Source organism: Zonotrichia leucophrys, chromosome 15 (assembly GCF_028769735.1).
Source record: "Zonotrichia leucophrys gambelii isolate GWCS_2022_RI chromosome 15, RI_Zleu_2.0, whole genome shotgun sequence".
Taxonomy (NCBI): domain Eukaryota; kingdom Metazoa; phylum Chordata; class Aves; order Passeriformes; family Passerellidae; genus Zonotrichia; species Zonotrichia leucophrys.
The window spans coordinates 6,905,002-6,931,910 of NC_088185.1; the positions used below are offsets into that span (position 1 = coordinate 6,905,002).

At 43.2% G+C, this 26,909-nt stretch overlaps 1 protein-coding gene across 2 annotated transcripts in view; it reads right to left on the bottom strand.

Moving 5' to 3' along the window:
* ZDHHC8 (zinc finger DHHC-type palmitoyltransferase 8) overlaps positions 1–26,909 on the bottom strand; it is a 110,132-nt gene that overhangs the window by 10,593 nt on the left and 72,630 nt on the right. For both annotated transcript variants that reach the window (XR_010442142.1, XM_064726821.1), the window contains exons 2-8: positions 14,961–15,082; positions 11,473–11,630; positions 7,708–7,880; positions 6,470–6,572; positions 3,080–3,171; positions 1,326–1,458; positions 345–462 (exon numbers count right to left, since the gene is read on the bottom strand). Coding sequence is in view for 1 of the 2 variants with exons in the window: in XM_064726821.1 (XP_064582891.1) it covers positions 345–462; positions 1,326–1,458; positions 3,080–3,171; positions 6,470–6,572; positions 7,708–7,880; positions 11,473–11,630; positions 14,961–15,082 (899 nt within the window). In the remaining variant the exon portion in view is untranslated. The remainder of the gene's footprint in view (positions 1–344; positions 463–1,325; positions 1,459–3,079; positions 3,172–6,469; positions 6,573–7,707; positions 7,881–11,472; positions 11,631–14,960; positions 15,083–26,909) is intronic.

A 26,909-nucleotide genomic window follows, 5' to 3' on the forward strand; every position in this document is an offset into this window, starting at 1 on the left:
ATTCTTACCAATGAAATAATTCATTTTGCAATGCCTAAGAATGTCATGTTAATATTTCTGATTCCTTAGATGTTTTTATTTTTAAAATTGATTTAAGAAGGTGTTTTAAAGAGTTTATAAACTCTGCAAAACTGACATGAAAAATTAACCTAGGCTTGAATAAACCACTTCAAGCAGGCTTTTCTCTCCCTTTCCTGCTGTTAATTCCCCTAGTCTGGAAATCTTATAAATAGGAAAAAATCCATCACCCAGATCACAAGTTTTGAAAAAATACAAGAAGCATTTTAAAGAGGCTAAAATAGTTTCTTATAAATAAAAATAAAACACTGATCATGCAACTATACCTTCACTGGTGCCCAGCTGCCCTTTTAGCTCAGAGTACTTGCTTGGATCTCCTTTGGGTGGGAGAGTTGGTTGCACATCCATACTCTTATCCTCCAGGCCTTCCAGGCTGATTTTAGACTGAAAATGATCCAAAAAAATCAATCATTAATGAAACTTGGTTAAATAACAGCATGTGGCAGAGTGCTGGATGTACCAAAGAACCAGAACTACCTATACCTATAATGACAAACAGGATTTAGCATCCATTGCAGGCAAGGACCATCACATGTAAAAAAAGCATTGTCATAACCAGCCAGTAGAATTTGAAATGCACTATCCTGGTCTATTTGGCAGGCTAAGTACTATAATCATCATGCTAATTAATATGTGCTAGAAGACAATAGTGCTTTCTAGCATTTTTCAGCAACTTTCCAGGTAGCTCTCAGCAAGTAACTATCCAAAGTTACTTCCAAAGGAAGAAACTATCCACAAAAATTTTGCAAGTTGGCTTCGTTTGAATCCACCACTTTTTATGGGACTAAATAAATCCTTCTTTATTATTCATGACAGCAGAAACTGAAAAGAGAACTCAGCTTCTGAGTCAATATTCCTTGCCCTTGACCACAAGCCTTCCTGCAGCCTGGAAGCTCAGAGAATTCTCTGAAGTAGAACAGCTGACCTGGTCTGGTGGTACAAGGGTTCATTAAAATTAATTTGAACACGAAGAGGTGACAGCTCTTGGGACAGAAATTAACTACTGCAAAGAACAGGCAACTCTTCCAAAAGAATCCCAGAGGGATTCCATGCTAGAACTGCCTCTTACTGGATCAAGAGCTGCTGTTCCTGAACCTGCATTACTTTCAAAGCATGAAGTACATGACAAGGACTCAAACTCCAGTTTCTGCATCATCTCAAATAAATTTGTCAACAACAAACTCATTCCCAGGCTTGATAATGCTCAATCCCTGCCCTGCAAAAGCAGAGCTTGGAGATTCCCTCACCTTGCTGCGGTTGAGGTTGGCTTGGATGCCGTTGTCGCTGATCTTCACCGTGATCTGGCGCTCGGACAAGTCCGGCCTCAGGAAAGGAGGCTTCACACTCACAGCTTGCTTCTTCTTGGGCTCAACCACGTACCTGATGAATTGTGCAACACTCATCATTAAAATAAACCTAAGAACAAGGCTTAAAAATCTTCCCACTTCCAGGTTATGATCTAAGAATGTGTCAGAATCTAGGTAAGAACCCCAGTTTATTTCAGTGGATGTAATAATTAAGCAGCAATAAAAAAACCCAAAAACAATAATTAGTGAGCGAAAGGAGAAGATGCATTAAAAAAATCAGCAATTTTTTAAGCACTAATGGACAAGAGCACGAAGAGAGCAAGAGAGGCCTTCCACCAACAGAAGTGACTGACTACATCATCCCAGTTAACAGCAAACAGCTGCCCTGTGGTGGGAGTCAGTGACTGGGGAACAAGACCCAGCACATGGGGAGTTACCATGGAGAAGATGATGTGCTGCCAGTTCTAACTTACCACATGGTGACTTGTTTCTGTAGCATGTTTAGTGTTCAAATAAATGGAGGTAAAAAAGACTGCCAAGTCTATAGGAAGCAAAAAATCTAAGAGGAAATGGCTGATTTTAGATATCTAATTTCCCTCCAATGGAACAGAATTCTCTAAGTGCAATTGGCCAGTGTCTGTACAATGCCTAAATATCAATACACACACCAGCTTTCTCTGTTTTATGTAGTGAACAGGACATTCTAGTAGTGATGGCTCAGGGGCCTTCAATAAACAGAACACTGAACAGGTCTTCACAAAACACAAATGTTCTGCTTGTTAGAATTCTGTGAATAGCCATGATGATGGTACTCACAACCCCTCTCTTAACACAAGTGTCTCACAGCATTTAATACCCAGCTCTTCTCATCCACCTTGACCTGACTTTCATTTTGGAAGGTTTGAGAAGCAGCTACTCCAATGTCTTTAACACAGGTAACAGTCTTTTAGGAATTATTTGTTGTATAACAAAGGGTGAAAAACGCAGATAAGAGTGTCAGGGTCTGGAATTGTTCAACACCCTAAAAAGGCTCAAATAAGTCTTGTAGTAAGATTATGAACATGTTTGCAGGCTGGACAGCTCAGCACCTAGAATTATTTATAGTCCATCTGATCTACTGCATTAAGATCCTGATTTCAAAATGTGAAACGATAAATCCATTTCCCCAAAAATAGAAAGCCATAAATAAAATCTCAAGTTTCGTGATGTAGATCTCATTGATAATCTGTTTTATGATAATGAAAGTGCCAGTGAGATTGAAAACCACAGCAGCCTTAAATTAGATTTAACTGTTAAGGAGAAAGGCTGATTTTAGCTTCCTTCCTTTTCCCCAGCAGAGTGGACATTGCCTGTACAGTGTAAGAAGTAGTGTGGGCAATATGATAACATGGATATTTACCTTGTTACTGAAATCCACTGGATAAACAAGCTGGTGAAAACAAGGGTACAAGCTCGACATAATTTGACAAGCTCATTCCAAAAAAATATTTTTGAGATAAGGGTGGTAAATTACAGGTTACAGCCATGCATCAGGGAAGCAGCTATCACAGAGCTCTACCTTCAGGACTGTTTTGCTTTGCTTTCCTCTTATTCCATCAATGATCCTTGGCTTGTGAGCCCAGCCAGGCACATTTCTCCCCCTGTCCCAACAGGGATTCTCGTTTCCTCATTCCAGCTGAGAGCATTTCTCTTACCTGGGAGCCAAGGGGCTGCAGAGTACATGTTCCACATTTCCACAGCATCCACGCGTAAAGGGATTCACTCCCCCACGGAATTTCCCTGTCACCTGGAAACATGTTCAGGACACTGCTCAAACCTCTGGTTACGTAAAAGTCATCATCCAAGCCTCAGAAAGCCAAGAACAAGCCTGACCCTTCTGTCCTTCCCAAACAGATCATTTTTCTTTGAATGCTGCACTTTTCCACTCCAGCTCTAATACACCACCTGTGTCAGCTAATTCCAGCTAGGAGGCACTCCACTCAAGATCCCTCCCAAAAGGACATTGCTAAATATGACTGGATTTCAAAGTGATGTGTTCACCTCTCCATGCTGCTCCTGCACTGGATTTGTGTCTGCCCCCAGCCAGACATCCTGTTTGGGTTTCTTTCATTCCCCTCCTCTGCCTTGGCAAGTCCCCTCCAAACCAACAGCAAAGTCGAATCAATGTTCCCAAATGCTGGATGAGAGCAACGTTTCCTCTCTCTCAGATCTCATCCTGAGCAGCAATCAGTACAAACCACTGCCTTATGTGGGAGGGTGCCAGGAACTCCCTGGTGATTACAATGTTTGCTTGTAAATGAGCAGGTTTAATAAAAGCCAAGCCTCATTAGACTGGCGAGATCCATTCAAGGCTTCATAAGCATTATAAAGAGTTTGTACTCTACAGGCACATGCTCAAAAGTCACCATATGGGGATAAACACCAATAAAGCCAGGGGGATTAATAGTGGTTGCCATTAAAAGCATTACTGTTGTTGTTGTTTGCAAGTAAAGCATTTTAATCAGCTCATAGTTCTGATCTAGCAACAAGTTTACACAGCACCAGAAATACTTTAATAACTTGCACATAAAATAACAAGGATTAAATGATTCTGCAATATATTATGCTGGCCTTGTTGATATAACATAAAGCTCTTTAAAAGGCCAAGAGAGAGAGGCTGGAAGTTCTGAGATTTGGAAGAACAACCTTTTGATAAAAACATGGGCCTGGGACATTTGGCACGTCTGCATTCAATCCTGGGCTCACACTGACTTGTGCCAGATGCTGGCAAAGCATTTCATATCTCTGTGCCCATTTTCTCAAACACACTATGAAAATAAAATTTCTCCAACTCACAGATTACAGTACTAATTATATCAGTTTGGTTTCTAAAGTAGTTTGAAAATCACTGCTAGAAAGCAGTCCAAGAAGGAAGGGTATTTATTTACTCTATTCAGAAACTAAAAATACCAGGATATGAGCAGATGTTGGGTTATGAGTTATTTTCATTCCATAAAAGAATTTCAGAGGCATTCAGAAAGCTCAGTAAACATCTAAACCCAGCCACTATGCACTTTTCAATCACAGTCTGCCTACTATGAATGCTCAGAACTTACAAACTCCAGAATGAATAAATACCAAAAATTTACAGTAAAAACCCAAAAATGTCTGTACCACTGGCCTATAAAATGTACTGGGGAAAAAAGAACAAGATAAGCTGAGCACGTTGCAACTGCAAAGCTGACAGTAGATAACGACCAGTGTGAGAAAAGAGAATCAGCACTGAGACTGCAGGAGAAAAGAGAATGTTTTAGAACAGTGGCAAAGCCAGGAGCAGATCTCACATCCATCTCTCCTGGTCTGGTGCTCTAATTACTTAGATATGCTTCCTCTGAAAGGACCTCAGGGCTGGGAACATCCATCCTTCAGTTACAGATAACCCCTACATATGACTAAGCAGAAATTAAGACCAGATTATATTTAATTTTCAAAATGGCATGGGAAGATGTAATAAATCTCAAGTGGTTTGGTAGCTCAGGAAACCAAACCAAGCTAGGATACATTTTCCAATGGATATTTTGATCACAGAAAAATCCTTGACCTTTCTAAATTCTAGTGCAGCCATAAACATATGAAACGAAATTTAACATTTTTTAAAGTTAAATTTTTCCTTCTTTTCCAGCCTAAAATTTTCATGGAGAGTTTATATCATTGCATAAAGACAAGCCTAAGGCAAATCACGATTTGGGCTATGAGACCAAAATGCCCTGTGTTTCATGTTACTATTGTTAGCACTATCAAATCTAATACTTGGCCAAAATTAATTTTAAAATGAAGAGCAGATGATTCTGAGCAGGACAGAGAAAAGCATTTGAAGATGACAGCTATGGAAGCTTGCTTTGTTCAAAGGCCATGTTAGGCAACTGCTCAGGATGACTTCAGATTCCTTGCTTATGTAAACCTCCCACACTCTTCTGGATAAGAGTTTTTATTGTCCCTTGTGGGATGGAGACAATGTCATCTCAGTTTACAAGGGCCTGGCCTCAGACAGATGTTTTCATCGCTCACAGCCTGCCCAGGAGCCAGACAGCTCCACAGCATGGAGCCATCAGCCCCCAGGACAGCCAAAACTGCTCAGTGGAGCTGCAGAGCACCCATGGGGACAAGGGCAGCAAAAACCCATCTGAAAAAAAAAAACCCAAACCACAAGGGAAAAGAAGTACGGTGGGGAAAAATGTGAAAAAAGCCCAGATCTGAGGGGCACTTTGGAGCTGGAGCTGTGGAAGCACTGGGAGGCACAGGAATGTAAAGGAATGTAAAGCACTGGAATGCACAGAGTTCAGGAGCCTTGGGATGAGGGCTGAGACCTGTGCCACACCTGCAAACTGCCCTTGGGCTGGCAGGGACCTGTTATTGATCCCATCACATTGATCGCTATCAGCCACACCAAGCCATTAATGGGCACATGAATGCAGGTCTGCATCAACCACAGGGACTGTGGGTCATGGACATTTGAGCAACTGCAGGGGAACTGGAGTTTTCCAGGCTTTTTGGCACAAATGTTGGCACTTGGTTTGGAGAAGCAAACCAAGCTGGGTCCAACAGCACTCTGTGTGTGTGAGTTCATATGCATGAGAACAAGAGAGACACAGAGGGAGACAAAGCTCACTCAGACCCTGTTATGGGCAGTGAGGGCTTGCTGGGGGAGCTCAAAATACCAGGAGAGAGGGCAAATGATTTAATCTTTTCCTTTCTGTTTCACTCAATCTCATGGATTGTTCAGTCTGACTCATAAAGTTTGAACTTCTGGGTTTGATGGTACTTACCACATAAAACCTATTTCAAGGTCATTTGTAGATTTTAAATAATAAATAAGCCTGGGGTAGTGCTCTGTGGCTAAAAAAGGGAAATCTTTCCCTGCAGTGTATTAAAAAAAAATCTGAAAATAAAAAAATAGGCAACCTTCCTAGATCCTCACAGAAGCTCCAATAAGAGCATTTCTGGTACGATTTGGACCTTCATTAGCTTTACCCAAGCTGACTTACTGACTTTCCTTCCCACCTCAGCACCTAAGCCACAAACATGGAGAAAGGATTGCTTCTTACCTGCTCATTGGTTGTGCGCCCTCGGGCCACCAGAACAATGTGGAAGCCAGTGAGACCAATGACTGGGATAAAGAACAACCCAGCCACACACATGACAGCCATTCTGTATCCAAGGGTTAAAGAAACTGGGATGAGTGAAGGGGAAAAGGGTCTGTGAAAAACAGGGAGAGGAAAAGGAGAGAAAAAAAATAGGGGAGTGTAACAGTGTCATAGAACGGTTTGAGTTGGAAGGGACCTTAAGGATCACCTAGTTCCACCTCCCCTGTTGTCAGGGGAGTTTCATTTTCATTGTCCCAGGCTGCTCCAAGCCCTGTCCAGCCTGGCCTTGGACACTTCCAGGGATCCAGGGGCGGCTACAGCTTCTCTGGGCAACCTGTGACAGGGCCTCATAGTGAAGAATTTTATGCTAATATCTCATCTAAACTTGCCTTCTTTCAATTTGAAGCTGCTCCTTCTCAACCTTTCACTCCAGACCCTTGCCCAAAGTCCCTCTCCAGCTCCCCTGGAGCCCCTTTAGGCACTGGAAAGGGCTCTTAGGTCTCCCTGCAGCCTTCTCTTCTCCAGGCTGAACAACATCAACTCTCCCAGCACCTCTGTGGCCTCCTCTGGACTTGCTCCAGCAGCTCCACATCCTTCTGATGTTGGTAGAGCACTCCAGGTGGAGTCTCATGTGTGCAGATTATTCCTCACCTTTACCAAAGTCTAACTAAATTCTATCTCAAAGTTTAGTCCATCTGCTCCTAGTCTGGGTGCTCACCCTTGAGATGGTTAAAAAGTTATGTGAACTCAGTGATTCTGGTTCTACCTTTCTACCTTGTAAAGAATATTCTGCACTGACCTATCAAGAGCAGTATCACCCCTCAGAGCCAGCAATTCATGTGTTACACCAGCACACAGGGGGCTACTTCCAGAGCACACTCTGCTCCAGAGCACAGCAACAGAGTTTTAAACAGAGCAAACAGCAGTTGAGAGCTACAGCTGCTTGTAAGTTAAATTCAGGGAGGCAGTTCATCCTTCTGCTGGGCTGTCATGACAAAGATTGAGAAAGACAAAGGGTCACCTACAGTTTCTGGAGCAATCCATGCTCACCCAGGTACAAGAGGAACAGAGGAAATCCTGCACTGAGCAGTGGGGGATCAGGAGAGGCTCCACCAGCTCCCTGAGGACAAACATTCAGATTCATTCTTGCCCATTCTCCTCAGTCACCTTGAGTCTGGAAAGACCAACAGGAAGGATACGTGATGGTGGTGTGAGCTGCTCCCAGCTTTTCCATGTGGTTCAGGACGAAGATGAGCCCAAAGGTGAACACTCCAACCATGTGTGTACTTAAGGACAGCAAGAAGAGAAAAAAATAGCGGTAGTTCCTCCGTCCTATGCAATTGTTGACCCATGGGCAGTGATGGTCAAAATCCTTGTAAAGAAAGGGAGAGATAGGGAAAAATATCCAAACAGTGAAAGAAAATACATTGCCTCAGAGATGAATCTGAACCACTGTCATGTAAAATTACATCAGACTAGTTCTGCAGCTTTACAAAATGCTTGACTGTCTTTTATAAGACTTTTTAGGACCAAGTTGTTTCTCTGTCCATGAATGGAGAGGTACTTGAGCGTTTATAGGGTTTGAAGAGAGGATATATCCAACATAAAGGACAGGCTATTTATCTGCTAGCAGCAGAAGCCCTCATTTTTATCATCCTTAGCATGAGTCAATTACAATGAAGTTATTATAGCCTAGAATGGTTTGAAGATGTAATAGTGCTGCAGAATGCCCTGTCCCACATTTCAGTATTTATACATCACTGAATGAGTCCACTTTGAACAATGAGTCCATTTTGAACACAAAAGTACCTTTTTACCAAGCAGGTCACAAAGAAAAAGAACAGCAGGATCAGACAAGAGGCAAAGTTATGCATAGGTCCATTAAGTTATGAATCCAAACCTAACTATTTGTCTCAGTTACAAGTCCAAAGTCCCTTACAAAGTCAGATCCCTTTTAACAGGAGATTTAATAATGAGGGCAAGCCACAGACACCCTCCAAGTGCCTTTACACAGTTTTGTAAGCATGTAAATCCACTGTCTCCAATGGGATTATTCCTGACGTGAAGACAAGATCAGGTGCAAGAAATAAACCCTTCTTACCTCTGTGTTCTGCAGAGCAGATATTACACATTCATTGCACTGACAAATACACTGTGTATTCTTCACTTTGTGGCAATGCTATTTTTAAGCACTGCTCAATGATGACACAGGGGGTTTTGTATTTCTAATTTTGCACAACGCATTTACCAAAAATTTACAAAATACAAAAAAATGGATTAGAGCTTTCTCAAAGCACATTAGAAAAGGACAGGGGCGACTTAAATATTAAGATAATTTCAGGCTATATCTGAAATGCTGACATAACATCTGTCTGTTATGCAAATCTGGCTGTATGCAGCCCAAAATACCTATGGATTATGAAACTATGTAAGTATACACTGCAAACATTCCAATTAAGAAAACAAAAATGTGCCTACTTTTGTCACAGATTCATTTTGGGTCCCTCTGCTTGCTTTAAGTTTTAATTTGTTTTATTTCTGCAAGTGTTGTCTGCTTTTGCTGTTTATTCATTTTTATAAAATTGGTTCAAAATTTGAACCAATTTTTCCCAAATTTATATTTGGGAAAATAATTTTGATTGTACATTTTAGACTGACAGTGAAAACATGGGAACTACAACCCTGAGTGGATCCTACATAGAAAGCCTGCAGAGTCACTCCTGTTACTGTCTCAAAGCTCTTCTAGAATATGACAGGTGAGTGGGAAAGAAGCATCACAAGAATCAATAAAACACGTTTAAGGCCATGATTTATTGATTCAGAAGTCATTAATACTTTTTGCCTACATTCCTCCACAGCAGTAGTAATTTAATTACAAGCAGAGCTCTTTACTTGTGCACCAGAATAGTAGGGAACACTCAACTGACCTATCAATAGAACTTGTGGAGAGCTCTATTCTATCAATAGAACTTGTGGAGAAGCCAGAGTCACCTTGCCTTCTGCTATTTTATGCAGGTTCCTTTTGGATTCTCTCCCATTTTCATTTCTGCTGCAGAACTGACTCCCATGGAGGCCTTACATCAGCATGAAACTTCAACTGTTTATACCACTGAGTTTTGAGCAATCTTTTTCTGAGAAAACTTCATTTCCTGACAATGAATTTTTATGCTGAGCCACTGGGGAAGGTGGAAGAAAGAAACTCCATGGGACAACTGAGAATTTGCCATCATCTAAACAATCCTCAGAACCTAGAATTAGTGAAAACATTTATGTTTTAAAACTGGTAATGTACGATTCAGGTTTTCTACCAAAAATCCAGCTCTGTGCAACAATTCACAGCAGTCTAAACAAACTGTGTGTCAAACTCACAAATAGCTGTGGCTATTTCTCTCTACCCAGGGACCTTAGCAGCTCCTCACTCTCAGGCTTCTAAAATCCCACATCCTTCTAAAGCCTTCCAAACCAGGACAGCCTTGTCCCATTTATCAATGGTTACTAGGCACAGCACTGCTTCCAGATAATTATAACTTAGATATATGACTGACACAAGATAAATCCAGACAGCCTTTCTCTCACTTGTAACTGTGCTGCTCTCTTTGGGACTATTCCCTTGCTTATGGCAAAGAGGATTAGGACAAAGGTAGTGTATACAGCATTCCAGCTGACTCTGGTATTTTTTCCCCTTCTGATTAGTAATTCTTTTCATTTTAATGGCACGGCTGAATATATTTTAGACATATTAAGATTTCATCTTTCTATTGAAAAAAAATAGACCTTGCAGCAGAAATGAACCTTTAGAAGTAGAATTTTTAGCTCAGCAATAAAAAGTCCCCTGGCAATACACTGCTGTGAATACAGTGCTCTGTACCTACATGTCTGAGAGATGCTTATAGCCCAAAAGCACATCTTACTGTTTAGGGTTATTTTTTAAAAATCCTGTGTGACTCACCAGGACCCTAAGGGTAACAAGAATCAAGAAAGTCCCCTAATTCACAGCAATCAACATTAGAAACATGAATGAGCTCATGCTCTGAGCTGGTGTGTTGACAAAGACATGGGCTCCTTCCATTGACTGGAGAACCATTTGCTGAACTCTGAGTTTTGCTCTCCTGAATTCACACACATTGTGGCTTCTCTGCTTGTCCACTAATGTAGGCACCAGTTTGCACCAAATTAAATTATGAACCTTAAGCTCACACATGACAAGTTGAAATGGTTCACCCCGAATTTCTTGCTCTCTTGAACTCTTCACCAACTCTCCTATTCACTCCTTTTTTTACATTCACAATCCCTTAGCTACCCCAAGGAAGATGCACTGCAGCCAGCATTACAAATTTCTATTTTAATCACCACTGGTGACAGGGCTGACAACAACCATCGTTGCATTTGTAACTCACCTAACTGAGGGCTGTGCTACGAATGGCACTGCTCAGTGGGAGTCCAGCTGTGAACTCCCCAGAACTCCCCGATATTTTTGCTTTTGCTTTGTGTGATCAGTCAAAAAACTTATAAAGTAAGTCGTAACATTAAGTTCTTAGTCTGCTGCCTAGAATATGAACGGATGGCCTCTTCCCATTGTCATAACATTAAGTTCTTAGTCTGCTGCCTAGAATATGGCTAGAATATGAGCTGGTGGCATCTTCCCATTGTCATAACCACATAATAAGACTGACGCTAGAAAATAAAACAGCTCAAGGCACGTTCCTCAGCAGTCCCGTCCCGTTTGTGATTTGTACACACACCCCCAGCCAGCAACAGGAGCCCGGCTGTGAGGCTGTGAACTCCCCAGAGCTGGAACTCTGTTCCCAGAGCATGGCCAGCCCAGAGCCGGTGTTGGCCAGCCCAGCAGCCCATTCCCAGAGCAGGGCCAGCCCAGAGCCAGTTGGCCAGCCCAGCAGCCCGTTCCCAGAGCAGGGCCAGCCCAGCAGCCCGTTCCCAGAGCAGGGCCAGCCCAGCAGCGTTACCTCCACGCAGTTGTCGCAGACGCTGCAGTGGGAGCAGCGGGGCGGCCGGTAGAAGTGGCAGGTCGCGCACCACTTCATCCGTACTTGGATTCCTTTGATCTCCACGTTCTTGTACAGCGGCGCGCGGAAGTCGTCGTCCTTATCCTCATCCTCGTCCGCTGCTCAACACAAAACTCAGAGTTAGGGCAGGTAGCACAGGGCAAGGAGAAAAGAGCTAAGCCTGTCAGCCCCTGGGACACAGGGACACTGCACAGTGCCCTTACTGCGTTGTGTTATGTGATGGTTTATCACCTCAGCCCTGCTTAAGAAAAGAGACCATTTAAAAAGAAATGCACAAAAAAACCCCAGTCTATAACAGACAAATATATACTGGGAAGAAAAAATATTCTTCTAGATTCCTGTGATCTTTATTTGTTTCCTCCTGACAGAAAATCTAAGAAGTTCACATCTATTTAACACCTGGTTAAACATTATAGTGCAGCTGGCATTGGTTGACTGGCTCCAAATTAGGTGGAATTTGATAATGTTGTCCCAGAGGAGCATCAATTACTGTCATGCAGTTCTATATTAAATCTTCTCTAGATGTGTTATCATGATCCAATTTCCATTGACTTCAGAGGGAATTTCTCCCTTCACCTAGATGAGCTTGGGATCTGGCTCAGCTACAGTATTTATCTGCAAGTATCCTCTGGATTAACGTTTGTGTGTGGAAGCAGAGTACTGTACTGGCACCATTCCCTATAATTTTCCTTCCTAACTAGTCAGTGGGACTCTTAGAGAGAGCCAGACTCTAAATCCCTTAGGCACTTCTATAAATACAGTCTTTAGGTTCTCCAATACCATTATAAACCTGCCCAAGCTGTGTAATACATGTGGGCAGATGAAAACAAGACACCGGAACAGTCAAACCATTTAAGCTCTTATAAAAAATCTGACTATGCTGACAAAAACTCTGTACATTATATATACCTACATGCATTTAAACATGTTCCTTTTGCAGAATTCAAACACAGAGTTTGTACAAAACAGATCCACATCAAAAATACTGAAAGCCGATTGTAGTTGGTATAATTAGCCAGCAAAAAACATTGCCAGTCTCAGCCCAGAGACTGTAAATCAGATTTTTCAAGGCAGCCCCAATTTCAGTTACTTGATACTTCCTTTCCTACTCATTCATTCTGGTGTATTACCAGAAATTCACTCACACAGAGCCAATACTGATTCATAGCAGAAGGATTCAGAGAGCCAACAAATTTTAAAAAAAAATAAAAATGAGTAACAGAGCTGTGAGCTTGATTAAGCTCCTCTTCAACAAGCTGGGTTTCTGCAGCCCAACTTTTATCATTGCCCCCACAGGCCAAGTTCTATCTGCCAGACCGGCAAGCTCATATAACATAGCTGGAAATGTGCTTATTTCCAGTTTCCAGAGACCTGAGCAGAAGAATACATTGACAAAGGAATGTATCTTACTACACAGATTCTCATACACTGACCCACTGACATGGAGCAGCCCAGTCTCATATTTTTCTAACAGATTCTTGATGGCTTCCTTAAGGAATTGTGTGATTTCATTAGAGTCTCAGCTTTTGTACTACTTATTTGTTGGTTTTGTTTTGAAGTAAATTCCTAACTATCAGAAATGTGCTAAGAAGCTTGAAAACCAAGAAGACTGAACCTGATTTCAACAGCAGAAAGCAAATGGAGTGATTGTGTATTCATTTTAAGTCCCTCCTACAATTCCTGAACTCCTTGCGCTGGCAGCTCTGCGGGCGGCGTGGGGTGGTGATAAGCTTTTTTTCACATGCACACTTGTGATCTGAAATAACATCTGCTCCTCTTTCCTCCCAGCACTGGTATTTATAGTCTTTTCCATCTTTTCCCTTATCAGTTTGCTTCCTTCACACATCTGAACTCCTACTCCATTACCTTCTCCCAGGACGAATGCCATGTCTTTTCTCTCCCCTTGCTCCCAGCATCTTCCTGACAAAGCACAGGCACAGAGATGCAAGGCCAAGGCCACAAATGAAGTGAGAGACAGTAGAGGGGTGAACTTTATGAGCTCCTCCTCTTCCTGCTTTGCTCCTGACTCCCTTGTGTAAAGGGAGATGGGATGGGAGGGAAGGTGATGAGGAAGTTTCTGTTTGATCTCCCTGTGTGTTTTTTTCCTTAAATGCAAAGTCCAAAATGAAGAACTTGTTTGCAAAAGGAAGCTAGAGAAGCCCAGAGGAAGGTATGAACTGACAATACACTCAGCACTGATCACTCCCAGGGCCTGGTGATGTCCAGCTCTGCTCTGAGGGAACTGCCCTGCACAAACATACTGGATTCTCAGACTGATAATGTTTAATGTTTAATTAACCACTGCTATCTCTGCTGAGATAAAGAAACTAACAAGTCCAGGAAACTCCTCAAAACTCCTGCATAAGCTCTTTTGAAAGTCACTAGCATTTGTAGCTTTAAGTACCTATACAGTGTATCTGTTGATCTTACACAAGTGACTGGATCTTGCCTCTGCCTTAGATTGCCTTTACACAGAATAATTTCCTCAACTGGAGTGCTGCAACACTTAATCAGGGGTTCAGAAGCTTCAGCTGAGAGGAATGGCAGAGAGATGCTCATTATTAGACCAGGCTACCTGGAGAAACCTGGCCTTGCTATTCAGGGAAACCAGCAGGACTGGTGCCTTACTCTTGTCAGGTAGCAATTCAACACAGACCCTGAACTTGGTGAACAGAGGTGAGGAAGCACAGCTTGCAGACAGCACAGATCCATTGGTTTAGACAGACTGCCTAGAGCAGTCTCTGCTGCAAACTGCATGTGAATAATTATTGGAAGACAGATAAAATGAGGTGATAATTCTCTCATTAGGATGTGTTAAAAGAGATAGCTGCACTGTGGTTCCCATTACAAAAGCTGAGTGATCTCTATCCTATTTAATCAGCTGTGAATCAGTACTAATTTAAGCAGGAATATCTTTCTAAATGTATACATTTTTAGACACTCGAAGGCAAGCCTTAATCATTATCTGTTCTAGCGTTCAATGCTTCTGCATTTCTTTTAAGGTATTCTGGAAGGACTGCTTTGATGAAACTTGCAGGAAGTTTAGCCTCTCCCCTCTGCCATGCTCTGCTACCTCTGGTGAAGACAGTGACTTAAATCCAGTGTGCCAGCATGACACAGGGGATAGCAATCAAAATCACATCACTCAGGAGAGCTGTCCAAGTAGAACCATTCTGCACAACCCCGTGCCCTCGAGTGCCAGTCTGAGCAAGCGTGAGGACACCCAGGAGATCAGAAGGGAGCTGGAGGGTGGCCAGCACTTCACTGCCATCTCACCCTACTGACAGTCAAGTATAGTAAACAAATAAATAAATAAAGTTTGCAAGATCAATCAGCAACTTGTGTGTCTGGATACCTGGCACCTCCTCTGGCTTGGATTTTCAATGTCCCCCCTCCCCCCAGCCCTGCAGCAGTCCCATTTCTGTTACCTCGTGGGAAAACTCCAGGGTCCATGAAAGTTGCCATGCTGAAGTTTGCCAGCACAAACAAGAAAACGAGTCCATTGTACACTGGGATGGCTGGGGAGATGGCTTTTGTCAACCAGGGGCACCTGTGGAGAAGAAGAGTCATGGGTAAGGCTTTCAGCTGTAACTCATGGTTTCTTCCCACTCATTACCACCACACAGAAAGTTCTCTGGGCCACCCCAGCCATGCAGCAAGGCTGAATGTGCAGTGTAACAGAAATTTCCAGGGACCCAGTTTCAGTGATCACTGCAACACCCTCTGTAAAGCTGCTTTGTTCCAGAGCACAGAAAGCCCTGATTGTTCCCAGGCTCACAGGGCTTTGCCACCCTATTGCCTCATCTGCAACCTGGCGTTTTACTGCTCTGTGCAGCAGCTTCAGCCCATTGTTGCAATTCTTTTACCTTCTCTGCTGCCTTGTTGCAGCTGGGGTTACTTTCAATTTTCCCTGGTGTAAAGCACAATAGGATTCAAACCATTGATCCCCAAAGCAGGGGCAAAGAGAATCACATTTGCTTTTCACAAAGCTTCCATGGTTTTTAACACTCAGAACCAACACTACAAAACCTCTCCTTGGGGGAAAGTTTTGTTAGACCCGGCTTTGCAGGTGTCAGCAGAAAATGCAATATCAAAAAGAAACTAGATGGCATATGCCATGTGAACAATGTTCAGAAGCACCAGAAAGATTTGTTGCTTACCCAGTGAGTGTAACTGAGAGGAACTGAAGATAAAGGGTAAAGGAGAACAAGTAAGACACTTTGGAAAGAGGATGGGGAAATTCTTGTTAATTAGAAGAAAATTGTTCAAACTGCAAAAAACACTTCCTACCAGCAGAGAAGGGCATGATGAGGCAGAAAAGAGCCTGCCTTACAGGCAGCTTCACCAAATAAAAAGCAGTGTGCATTCACTCACCCATTCATAACCTCTGAACACCCCACCAAATGCATTTCTCCTGCAGGAGGAGGTTTGGTGTTACAGGGCCACTGAGGAGAAAAATCTGATCAATCTCATGATACTTGCAAATATAAATAAGGAAGAATGTGGGTCAAAGTATGCAATTGAAAAAAAGACCCCTACTGAGCTGCTCCTTAGATTTCCACTTGTCTTGACAGCCAAGGACCCTTCCAAGGCTGCTGAGCAGGCAGACATTCAGCACTGCCTGCTGCCATTAGCATAAAGCACACTCTGGCCCATGTATTCTGGTATTTTGCCTGCATTACATCTACAATTGGGTCTGATTGTCTGCCAGGCTGAAGCCTGGGCAAACAAGGAGAAAACAACAAGCAAGCAGCCCTCTTCCACAAATTTGCACTGGGTTTGCTAGCAAGAGGCTGCTTTGAACAGCTGAGAATGGTGTTACTGACCTTGAAGGGACACTGTCAAACCTGCTCTTGTGACCAGTGTTAGGAAGTCACCACGTTTTCTTCTCCTGTTTCTTTGTGGGCAGGCAAAAAGAGATTGTTTTGCACTCCCTACCTCTTCACTGCTGGGCTTTTACCACAGCACTGCTGCAAACTGCTTTTAAAAGGACTTTCCTGTGTGTGTTTCACTCAGCCTAGCCTGGAGTGAGGAGAAGATGCACAAGTCCTGCCCAGGGTGAATGAACTGTAAAGCCATGAGCAAGACACCTCTGTGGCCAGGGCCAAACCTCCAGGCTGACTAAGGGAGAAGGAGAAAAAACAGCCAAATTCAGCTTGACTCCAGGAGGTACCTACCCTAGGAACCTTAGGCTTCCCAAAAGAAGGAATTTCAACAAGCAGTGAGCTCATACAGAGCAAGGCTCATTGCTGCCTTGCTCAGTTTGCCTCAGAGCAGCTGCTGATGACTGCAAACCAAAGCAAGGCACAAGTTTCTCACTTGCCAGGAAAGGTTGCTGCTGCAGTGACCTTGCCAAGCAAACCGCAGGCCTGCCACTAACAACAGTTTCTGCCACATCCTCTGGAGGAAAGCAAAATAAGTCCTGAAGTAAGCGGTTATAAAATCAATTCTACTCAGGGAAGAGTTCTTCCCTCTAAATTATAGTAAAATTAGATTCAGTAATGGGCATGACTGACTTAATTTCTTTCCATGAAGAAATTGCCTACACAGAGAAAGATTATGAAGTTACCCATTGCTTGTCAAGCATGGAGGAGAGATGTCCTTGGCAGTAAAGTCACGTAGGTTGGCAAATCAAGGGACAGGAAACCCTTTCTTACAGATAACCAGTTACTCTGAATGAGATTATAATTAGAGAGACTGTCTCAGATGATTAATGCAAGCATTTTTTAACATTCTCTTTTATGATTTATTTTGTCATGTTCCCAACAAATATATCAAAATATTAGGAAGAATTTTAGCCATAAGATAAACTGCACAGCACATTTAATGAGTAAACAGTGTATCTGAAAAGACTTCACGGAAGTTGAAATAAAGAATAGAGTGAGTCACTGCACATACTTGCCACAAGGTCAGTTCACAATCCTTCCATTTCTTCTTCCCAGAATTGTTATGCAGCATCACAGATTACATAAAATTAGACGGGACAAAAGGGGACTCATTTGTAAACTTAACTGGCCAATAAAAACAGATGTGGAGATCAAGTCCTGGCTCATAACTGTAAAGAGGTCTGAAAAAGAATAATCCAACAGGATTCACCAAAATTATGCAGCCTCCCTGCCTCTCACTAATGCACATATGATTTTTGGCAAAATGACAGAAATTCTAATCAGAGCCTAGCAGGTTGTTTTATCACTAACCCATCATGTGAAAGCCTGGCTCCTGCCCCTCTGCCTCAAGAAGAAAGCTGCACAAGTGTTGAAGCAGGACCTGTAGCAAGTTCTTTTTACTTTGTGCATATCCTCTCTCCAGGAGATCTACTTCCAGCACCAATTGTGCCTATTATATAGGAACAATTATAGCTGAACTTCTCCTTTCCTTTTTCCTAACAGAAGCTGTTGTAAATCCAGACAAACAGCACACATGATTTAAAGCTTCTCTGGCTGGTGAACCCAAAATTTCAAGAGGCTACAGTTTTGTGTCTTTAAATCATCTCATAGTGGAATTATATATCAGGAAGGGTACCACAACCTTTATAGGGCTACAAGAATTACACAGAGCCAGGACCAGTGTATAATCCCCTAATGGAGCACCACCAGATTTTTCTCTGAGACAGTAATTGTTCAATGTGTGTCCTATTCCAAGTTAATTTGGATCCCTCCCTTGAACCAGAAGACCTGCAGGGTAATGTTGCAGGTACCAGCCATACTGCTCAAGGACTGCTCCAAAGAGAAACTTCCCTTTCTTTGTTTACTGCAGAGGTTCAGAGCCAGCACACAGCACCATGGCACGCTGGGGATAATTACAGATCTCAAATTTTCCCAAACAAAGCACACAATTACACAGGCAGCATTTCCCTCATAATTATACTTCTCTGACACACAGTGATTCTGTTCATAACTCAGTGGAGAGTAATTCAGGGCGACAGATTTAATCTCATTTATCCTATTTGCTCTTGAAACCCTATCCTAATAAAACAGAAAGTTAAAAAGATTAACAAATAGGATCACACAACTTGCTAGGTGTCAGATAGACTTAGCATGATCAACTGCCTTCCTCTGCTAAATTAAACAACAAATAATCCTTTCTGCTTTTTTGCCTGGTGCTTTGTAGCAAGACATGTTTGTGTCTCACAATTATAGTTCACCTATGATTAAGTAATTGAACAGGACATTTTTCTTGAATCCTGCTCTAAATTAATATTTTGCATTTTTCATTAAAACATTGTTAGAGAGACAGTAGGCCACAGAGAATGGAGCCTGGAATTTCAAGAACCAGGTTCTAGTCTTGGCTCTGACATTGCCCCACAAGCCACCAAAAGCCACCTACTGCCCCCAGCCACCCCAGTTACATATTCTGCAAATGAGACCAAACCCCTGCCAGATCACCACTCTGCAGGGCAGAGAGTCTGACAGCACCTCTGTTAGGGCCAGGCTGGTGTCTGTGGTGTTTCTGCCCCTGGAGGCAGCTCTGGGCACCCAGCAGCCTCCCCTGAACAGGGCATGGTGTGAGGATGGGTCTCTGATTTAGCCAGCAAACAAGGCTGGTTCATTTTACACCTGCCTGCAGCACCACAAGCGCAGGTGAGCACATCTGGAGGCCAGAGACAAGGAGCAGGACATGGGGCAGGAGGTCCTGCCCTTTGCTGAAGCTGCTTGTGCAGTGCACAGAGATGTGGGAGCCTCAGGAGATGGCCATCCAAGTTTGGACACTTATCCACATCTAACAAGAAGGCTCTCAAGGATTGCCTAATTGGCTGCTCAGCTGCACTTAATATTTGATCTGAGATCCTTCCCCTCAGCTTCAGAGATGGCTGATGCACAACAAAACTATTTATTTCTCCACAAATCACAAGGCATGGGGTCACAGCATGGAAAAGAAAGCATCTCTTAGCTCAAATGTGCTTCTGCCATTACAGTGGTAAAAGAGTAATGTGGAATAGCTGATTCAGTGCATGCAAGTAGAAGCAGTTCAGTAAAGTAGGGACTAATTAGATAAGAGGGGTCAACAAGCAAATATAATTTGACTAAGAACAAGTATTAATTTCACTGGAAACTTTCAAACAATGTCCACAGACTGTAGAAGCCTGTCTCTGACTCCTTTGCAAGAGTTTCTAGCCAAACCCTGACTGCTAAGAACATATTTGCACTGTGAAATCCATATAAACAATTCCTAATCATCTGACCAAAGATTTAACATTTCCAATATCAACCCTAGGAGCTGGAACCAACATCTGGGCTGTCCAAAAGCTGCCCTGTCCTGTAAGGCAAAAGAGCCAGGAAGGCTGAGAGGACCCACCAGAGCAGGGACAGGTCCACAGAGGTAAAAGTCCTCCTCAGGCAGCACTGCACCAGCTGGAACATAAAGGGCTGTCAGCTGTCTGATTCTAACACCCACACTGAAGGATCTGGAGTTGGATGTAAACACTGCACTTTAAAGACCATTCCATCAGTTTGTATGTGGAACAGAGAAGGTGCAAGACATCCTGAAGGCTGTGCATGGCCCAGTCTGTACCACAGAGCAGAGAAGGGCAGAGATCCCTTAGTCTTTAGCAGTGTTAATCTAAAATATTTCTCACATTTCCCAGTCTGGGCGAGATTTTTCTATTTATATGCTTTTTCCTACCCTGAAATTACAGAAAAGTACCTTTCTGGAATAGTAACAGAAGAAAAAAAATCGCTCATTTTCCATTTTTTGTCACTATCAAAGACAGCATGAAGATTATTGTACATCTAAAAATATTTTCCAAGGTGCTGAGACATCTGTAGGTTTAACAAGGCATCACTGGAAACAGTCAGAAGAGAATTTATGTGAGTGTCATAGCCAATGTGAAACAGAACAGCAGGTCTTGTGAAAATAGCAGGAGGTTCTGGACTGTCAGGTTCTTTGCTCAGCTCTGCACATCAGATTTTGATAAGTGAACTAATTTCTGCACCATATCTTACTCATTGGCAAGACTGCAGATAATACATCGTTGCCATAGCACTACTCTCTGTGAGTATGGCAGTTGTACTGACAGAAAGTGATATCAAAGTAAAGGATAACAAATCCAAATGTTACCAAAAAATGGGAAAAGGACAAGTAAATACTGGGAAATTTATTACTGAAAAGCAGTAAATTATGAGAGCTGACTGCTACACAGAACAGCTCACGCTGGTGATAAATAGGACCTACCAAAACATCTACCCTGATTCTTCAGATGAAATTATCCAGCAGAAGAGGCAAAAAATCACCCCAAATCCCACCACCAAAAACCTCATTAATTTCATGAGTCCCTTGCTCACTGAAATATAGATGAACACTAGAGATAGAGGTTCAAATCCATCACCTGCTTAACTGTGTTTAATTATTCACAAGAAATGTGCTGGGCTGGAATTCACTCAGGTTTAACAAGAGCTGATGGGGTTTCAGTGAACTTTCCACTACACTCTGGACTCCATCCAAAGGCTAGTGGTTCATGTCTGGCAACTTACAGATCAGAGGAGCTAAATCAATTAAAAAGTCAACTTGAGATGTAATGGTCCTTGGTGAAAAATCTTATCCGGGCTATACATCACCCCCAAAGTAAAACACAATCTGCCCTTTTCACAAAGCTGCCTGAAAGCTCTGGATCATGTTCCCTTCCTCCCTTTTTCAACAGTCTCCAAATATCTGAGAAAAGCCAGTATTGTCATGTGAACTAACGTGGGAGAAACGCAGAGAAGGAACAAGAATACCAACAACCCAGTCTGAGTGAGACCACCACAGGTGCAAACCCACCCACCACCCTCACGTTCAGAAGCTGTCCAGGCACAGGCTGACCCTGCAGCCAGTGGGCAGCAGGTGCTGTGTGAGCTGTGTGACTTCACATGGTGTGCACAGCCAGCAGATAGGCCTGGCCTGGGCTGGGCTCAGGGCTCAGGCCTTGCAGAGATGCTCTCTGCACACTCAGTGAGCCCAGGAAGCTGAAAGAGCCACCCCAGTTATAGCCAAGCCATTGGCTGCTGCCAGGAGCTGCTCTCACACTGCTCAGAGCAGGGCTTGGGCAGGCAGGGCTGGGCTCACCTGCAAACACACAGCAACCCAGCAAAATCCTGCTTTGAGATGTGCTCTGTCCTGCAGGAGTTCAGGCCCTACTCAGAGTCACTTTGCTCTTACTGACATACAGGAAGGCCCAGGACAGAGGTTTTGATGTACCTGTAAAGGAATATTCTGTAATAGTGCAGCAGCCCTTGGAATGCCCAGCTCTTGGTTTGCACTGCACACTGACCTGGGCACAGCCAGGCTGCATTTCAGAGCACACAGGAACATTTTTGTATGAGGAGAGGATGATGCTCATAGCAAAGTGAGGCAGGAGGTCTTCATGGCACTTCAAGTGTCTAATGGGCTGTGAGCAGCATCACTCCAAGCAGCAGAGAATGCTCTGGTGCCTCAGGAAAGGAGCCAATTGCCAGTGCTTGGGCAAGTCAGAGCAGATTGTGGGTGCAGGCACATGGAGTGAGCACACAAATCCAGTCTAACACCTTTTGTTTGCTTTTTCCATCCTGGACTTTGCAAAGCCTAAAATGCCACACAAGCTGGAAGAGGCAAGGACAAGTGTAATCCAGGGCTTCTCATACATGCATCAACCTTTTATTAATCCCATGCTGGGCAGGTGGAAATGAACTCTGCTGTTTCCAGCAGCCAGTAAGAGAGCTGAGTGTATGGGTGGTGTTTGGGTCAGGACAGAAGAGAAGGGCAACAACTGCAAAATAATCACAGCAGGAGAGACACTAGTTGCCCTGTCACACTGGAAGTTTTAAATCCACTTGGTTGGCAGAAGAAGGAACTCAGTAACATTCCTGTGCAGTCCTGTCTGCATAGGGCAGGCCACAGGCATCCCTGCAGTGCAACAGCTGAGTGACATCCAGCCCATTCCAAAGGTCACACAAGCGAGTCATCAAGCCATGGAAACCTTGCTCAATGGGAAATCAGAGAATTATCTCCAAAAGATGCTGTATGAACCAGTAATTCATAACACAGCAGGGTTGCAGCACAAGAGGCTGCACTGCTCCCCTGTGCACCACCTCAGCAATAATGACAGTGCAGCTGTCCAGGCCAGTGTCCAGGGAGGGCAGAAGGTACCTCACAGTGTCTGACAGGGACTTTTCTGAGCATTTTTGAAAACACCATGTGGAATGCAGACCTGTGCTTCCAATTTGTAAACATCAGAGCTATGAAATGAATGTCACACTGACTACAGCAGTGCTAAAAAGGACAGCCCCTCATCCGGAGTCCTCCAGATCCCATTTCCCTGAGTAAAGAAGAACATGGTTTATTTGGTCACCACCAGTGACTCTCATGACCTTCCAGACCTCTTAGCAATCAGTAACACAGGTTTTATCTGTTGGATTGATGGAGTTGCATTTGCCAGATCCCCAGATGGAAAAAAGGCACAGGATAGCTCCTCCCTGGCTGAAGGATGTTCTCCTGTTTCTCTATTGTCTTCATCCCTGTCAATACACACATGAACCCAGCAATGGGGAAAGCTAAGGTGGGCTGCTGCTACAGAGTTGCTTTTTAAAACAAGTTTAAATCATCAGCAGCCCTAATTCAGACACACTTGGGGTGACCCCAGCCACTGGCACTCAAGGATTTGTACACTTGCTCACTGTATTCCCCAACCACAGAGCTTCTAGTACACATTCAGTGTTTGAATTCCTGAGATAGTGGGGTAGTGGAAACAAGGCAGATCATTTTAAGTATGTGGTGATGAGAGAGAGAGAGAGAAACAAGAAATATTATGATATAAGGAGGGAGGTGGTGACTTCAGTGAAAAGGCAGTCTATATTACCCTTGTTGAAAAGTTAATTTGATTTTTTAGATATTCCTTTTCCACATGAGCTCAGTAGAAAGAAATTAAACTTCACAAGACACCATCCCTTTACAGCTACTGGAGCAATTACCTAACTAAAAGACAGCATCTATTAGATTAAAGTATGTGCCACTTAAATTAACAATGAGCCAATATGCAGAAGAAGCATTCAGTGTGAGCTCTGAACTCTGTGATCATGCCCTCGGTGGATTAGCACAGAACAGGGTAACACAATGTGCTTTCAAAGATGCAGGGCACAAGCAGAAAAGCAGGAACACCAGCAGAGCTGGCCCTGCCAGGGATGTTGCATGACCAGCCCTGGAGGGACAGGATGGACCATCCACTGCAGTCTGACACTGTCCCCACCACCCAGGAGTCTGGCAGGGCAAATGTACCAATGTACCAAATAAATGTACCAATGCACCAAATAAATGTACCAATGTACCAAATAAATGTACCAATGTACCAAAGGTACCAATGTACCAATGCACCAAATAAATGTACCAATGTACCAAAGGCACCAATGCACTGATGCACCAATGTACCCAAGCCCAGCTGGCTCTGACAGATCTGCCAGCTGCTCTGTGCAGGGCTGGGGCACTACAGAGACTTGGACAAAGGAGGGGCAGGAAAATCCTGTCAGGTGTGTGGTAACAGTTCAATTTCTTCCATGACTGGAAAATGCTGTTCAGGAAATTTACAACTAATTGAGACCAGAGTTTCTAGCAGACCTGTCTGGATCTTGTATTGCCTTTGAAATCTGGAAACAATACCTGTCCATGGCCTGAATAACATGCTTCAGAGCTGCTGCACAGGGTCACTCATCTATGCAGTCGCTTGCCCATGTGGGGAAAGAAAACCAGTTCCAATCTGAACTCTCTTGTTTCAAGATTTCCAGACACATGGAGCAGCAAAATTACTGCAGTTATTGCAGGCTTCCCCTGTGTGAACCAAAATGATTAGGGACTTCATATTTTACAGAAGAGATGAAGAAAACAAAGAGATAAAGGCACCTCTATTGCAAATAGATAGAGAAGATAGGGTAGAAAGCGTAAACATTCTCATATATCAAGTACTGGAGCAAATATATAATAATAAAACAAAAGTCTCTCTTAGAATCTCATCTTTAATTTCCCTCTGGAATATTCTCTTGAAGGGGTTTTATGGAAACCTGAACTAGGAGCATGACATTTTTATACCTCATTCTCACTACACTGAAAAAGAACATTTGCACAGCAGGTATAAGCCTTAATATGTTAAGATTTTACACAGGGAATGAAAAATCAAAATTATTTTAGCTGATTTAAGAAAAGAAAAATATAAGAGACCATCATGTTTCAACATATAAAACTTTACATTTGGGAAGAACATGCTCCTGTGGCCACCTGCTTTGGGATGTTTCACCCAATCTTAAGGCATCAGCTTGAAGGTCCCAGTCACCTTTTGAAACTGGACATCAGAGGAGAATCATCAGTGATTCAGCCTATTTTGGCAACACCTTTAATCATAAACTGGAACAGACTTAACATTTGTGGCCAAGGTAACATAACAGACCAGGACACACCATCCATGCAGCCCCTGCTACAGAGACACCACGTGCACCCCTCTCCTGGCCATGCACTGCCCTGAAACCAAACACATTTTTATACCCCACATCTTTCCCTGCAGGGTGGATGCCAGCAACAGCAGGGCAGAACTGGGGTTCTCCCAAACTGCTTCCCAGCCCATTTCTGCTGGAGGTCTGGGACTCTTTTGGGGCTCAAGGACAGAGCTGAAAAATCCTCATTTCTTCCAGCAGAGGGTAGTGGGACACACAAGCCTGCAAGCAAATGTGTAAGATTATAGTGCAAGTGAGGGAAACACGCAGTTCAAACCAAGCCAAGGGTGCAAAAACACAACCCCACTGCCTAACCTGGTGGAAATGTTACAAAACCAAACACATTTCTCCATTTGTTTTCATCAAATGAAGAAACACATCAAACTCAGCTTGTTCTCAGTATCTCCACCCTCCCCCTGTAACAACATCATCTTCATTCCCCTTTCTAATTTTGGGAAGGACACCTCCAGGCAGCAGCAGAGTGAAAGGAGCCTTTTTCTAAACATCTCTACTAGAAATCTGCCTTTTCCTTCCCTCTGTGGAACTATTCTCCTTTCCTTGGATCTCCTTGACTTTCAGACACTGTTTCATCTTCGCTCCCTCCCTTTGTCCTGTTCTAAATCAAATGACTGAGCCGTCCCACACGTCCTCCTGCAGCAGAGCAGCACGATGCAGTTGCTGCTCTAATCTGGCTGTGTGGCCACTCCAAGGCATTCCCAGGTGCCCCCACGGGCCTGGGAGCCCATGGGCAGAGCTGCACACAGAGCTGGGACCAGAGGTGTCCCAGGCTCAGGGCAAAGGTGACACATGCAGAGGCTCTTCCCCAGCATTCTCTCAACAGGCACCAAGAAGAATAACTAAGGGAGAACAGTCACAGCCTTCTCAAACTGTTAAATCACTGTCCCAAGACTCCCCTGTCTGCACATCAATGACTGAAACATCTCTGCTTACCATCTAACAGGATTAGGGCAGGCTTCTGCAGGCAGCTTCTCCTGCAGGGAAAATCTTATTACAGAACCCATCAAAAACCAAAATGCTTTTGGGGACCAATAAAAACCTAAAACAGACCACAGTGACTGTCACATTAACAGCATTTTTTTTTTATTTAAATGATGAAACCTAGCAGCATCACCACCTTAGGTCTAAGTGTCTCTGTCAGCTTAGACAAAATATAAAGCCAGTCTTCCAATATTTGTGCTGGAGCACAGGTATTCAATTCAGGTTGACAGAAAACAAAATTACTTTCTTAGAAAACATCCTATGAGGGGATAGCATTTTAATTACAGAGACAGGGAAATGGGATTCAGGCTGGTATAGAGACAGGGAAATGGGATTCAGGCTGGTATATAGATTTGTTTCTTGTCAATCCCACTCCAAAGTGCACAAGGCAAGGATCCCCCCAGCAGCCACAAAGGTGGGGAAGTGTCACCACTTTACTTTTGTATTACTGACTATACCCCCAAACTCAGAACTTTTAAAGGCAGAAGAAAATTTGCTCACACAGTGCAGTGGACACAGGGTAGCTGTTTTCCCTATTAACCCCTCACTGCTCACTAAAAGCCCATGGGTTTTGTCATTTTGGGGTGCATTTCTTTGGCAGAATCACAGAGTAACCAGGAAAGCTACAATTATGCACTGGATGTGATGAATGAAAACCCTTCGAACTCTGTGGCCATAATTCAGGAACATAAGCTAATTACAATTACCTGAGATGCCTTAACAAACCTTAATACTCCCAAGTCAAAATGGGACAATTAGCAGCTCCTGCACCAAAATAGAAGATTATGGAAATGACATATGTGCCACCATCTGCTAATGATATACAATAGGCAAACCAATTCAGGAATGGAAAATAAAAGAAAAATAAAAAACAAAACAATTTCTTGATGAAACTCATTCCCATTTCCAAGAATCAAAGTGAATATTCATCTTAAACATTACACTTTCCAG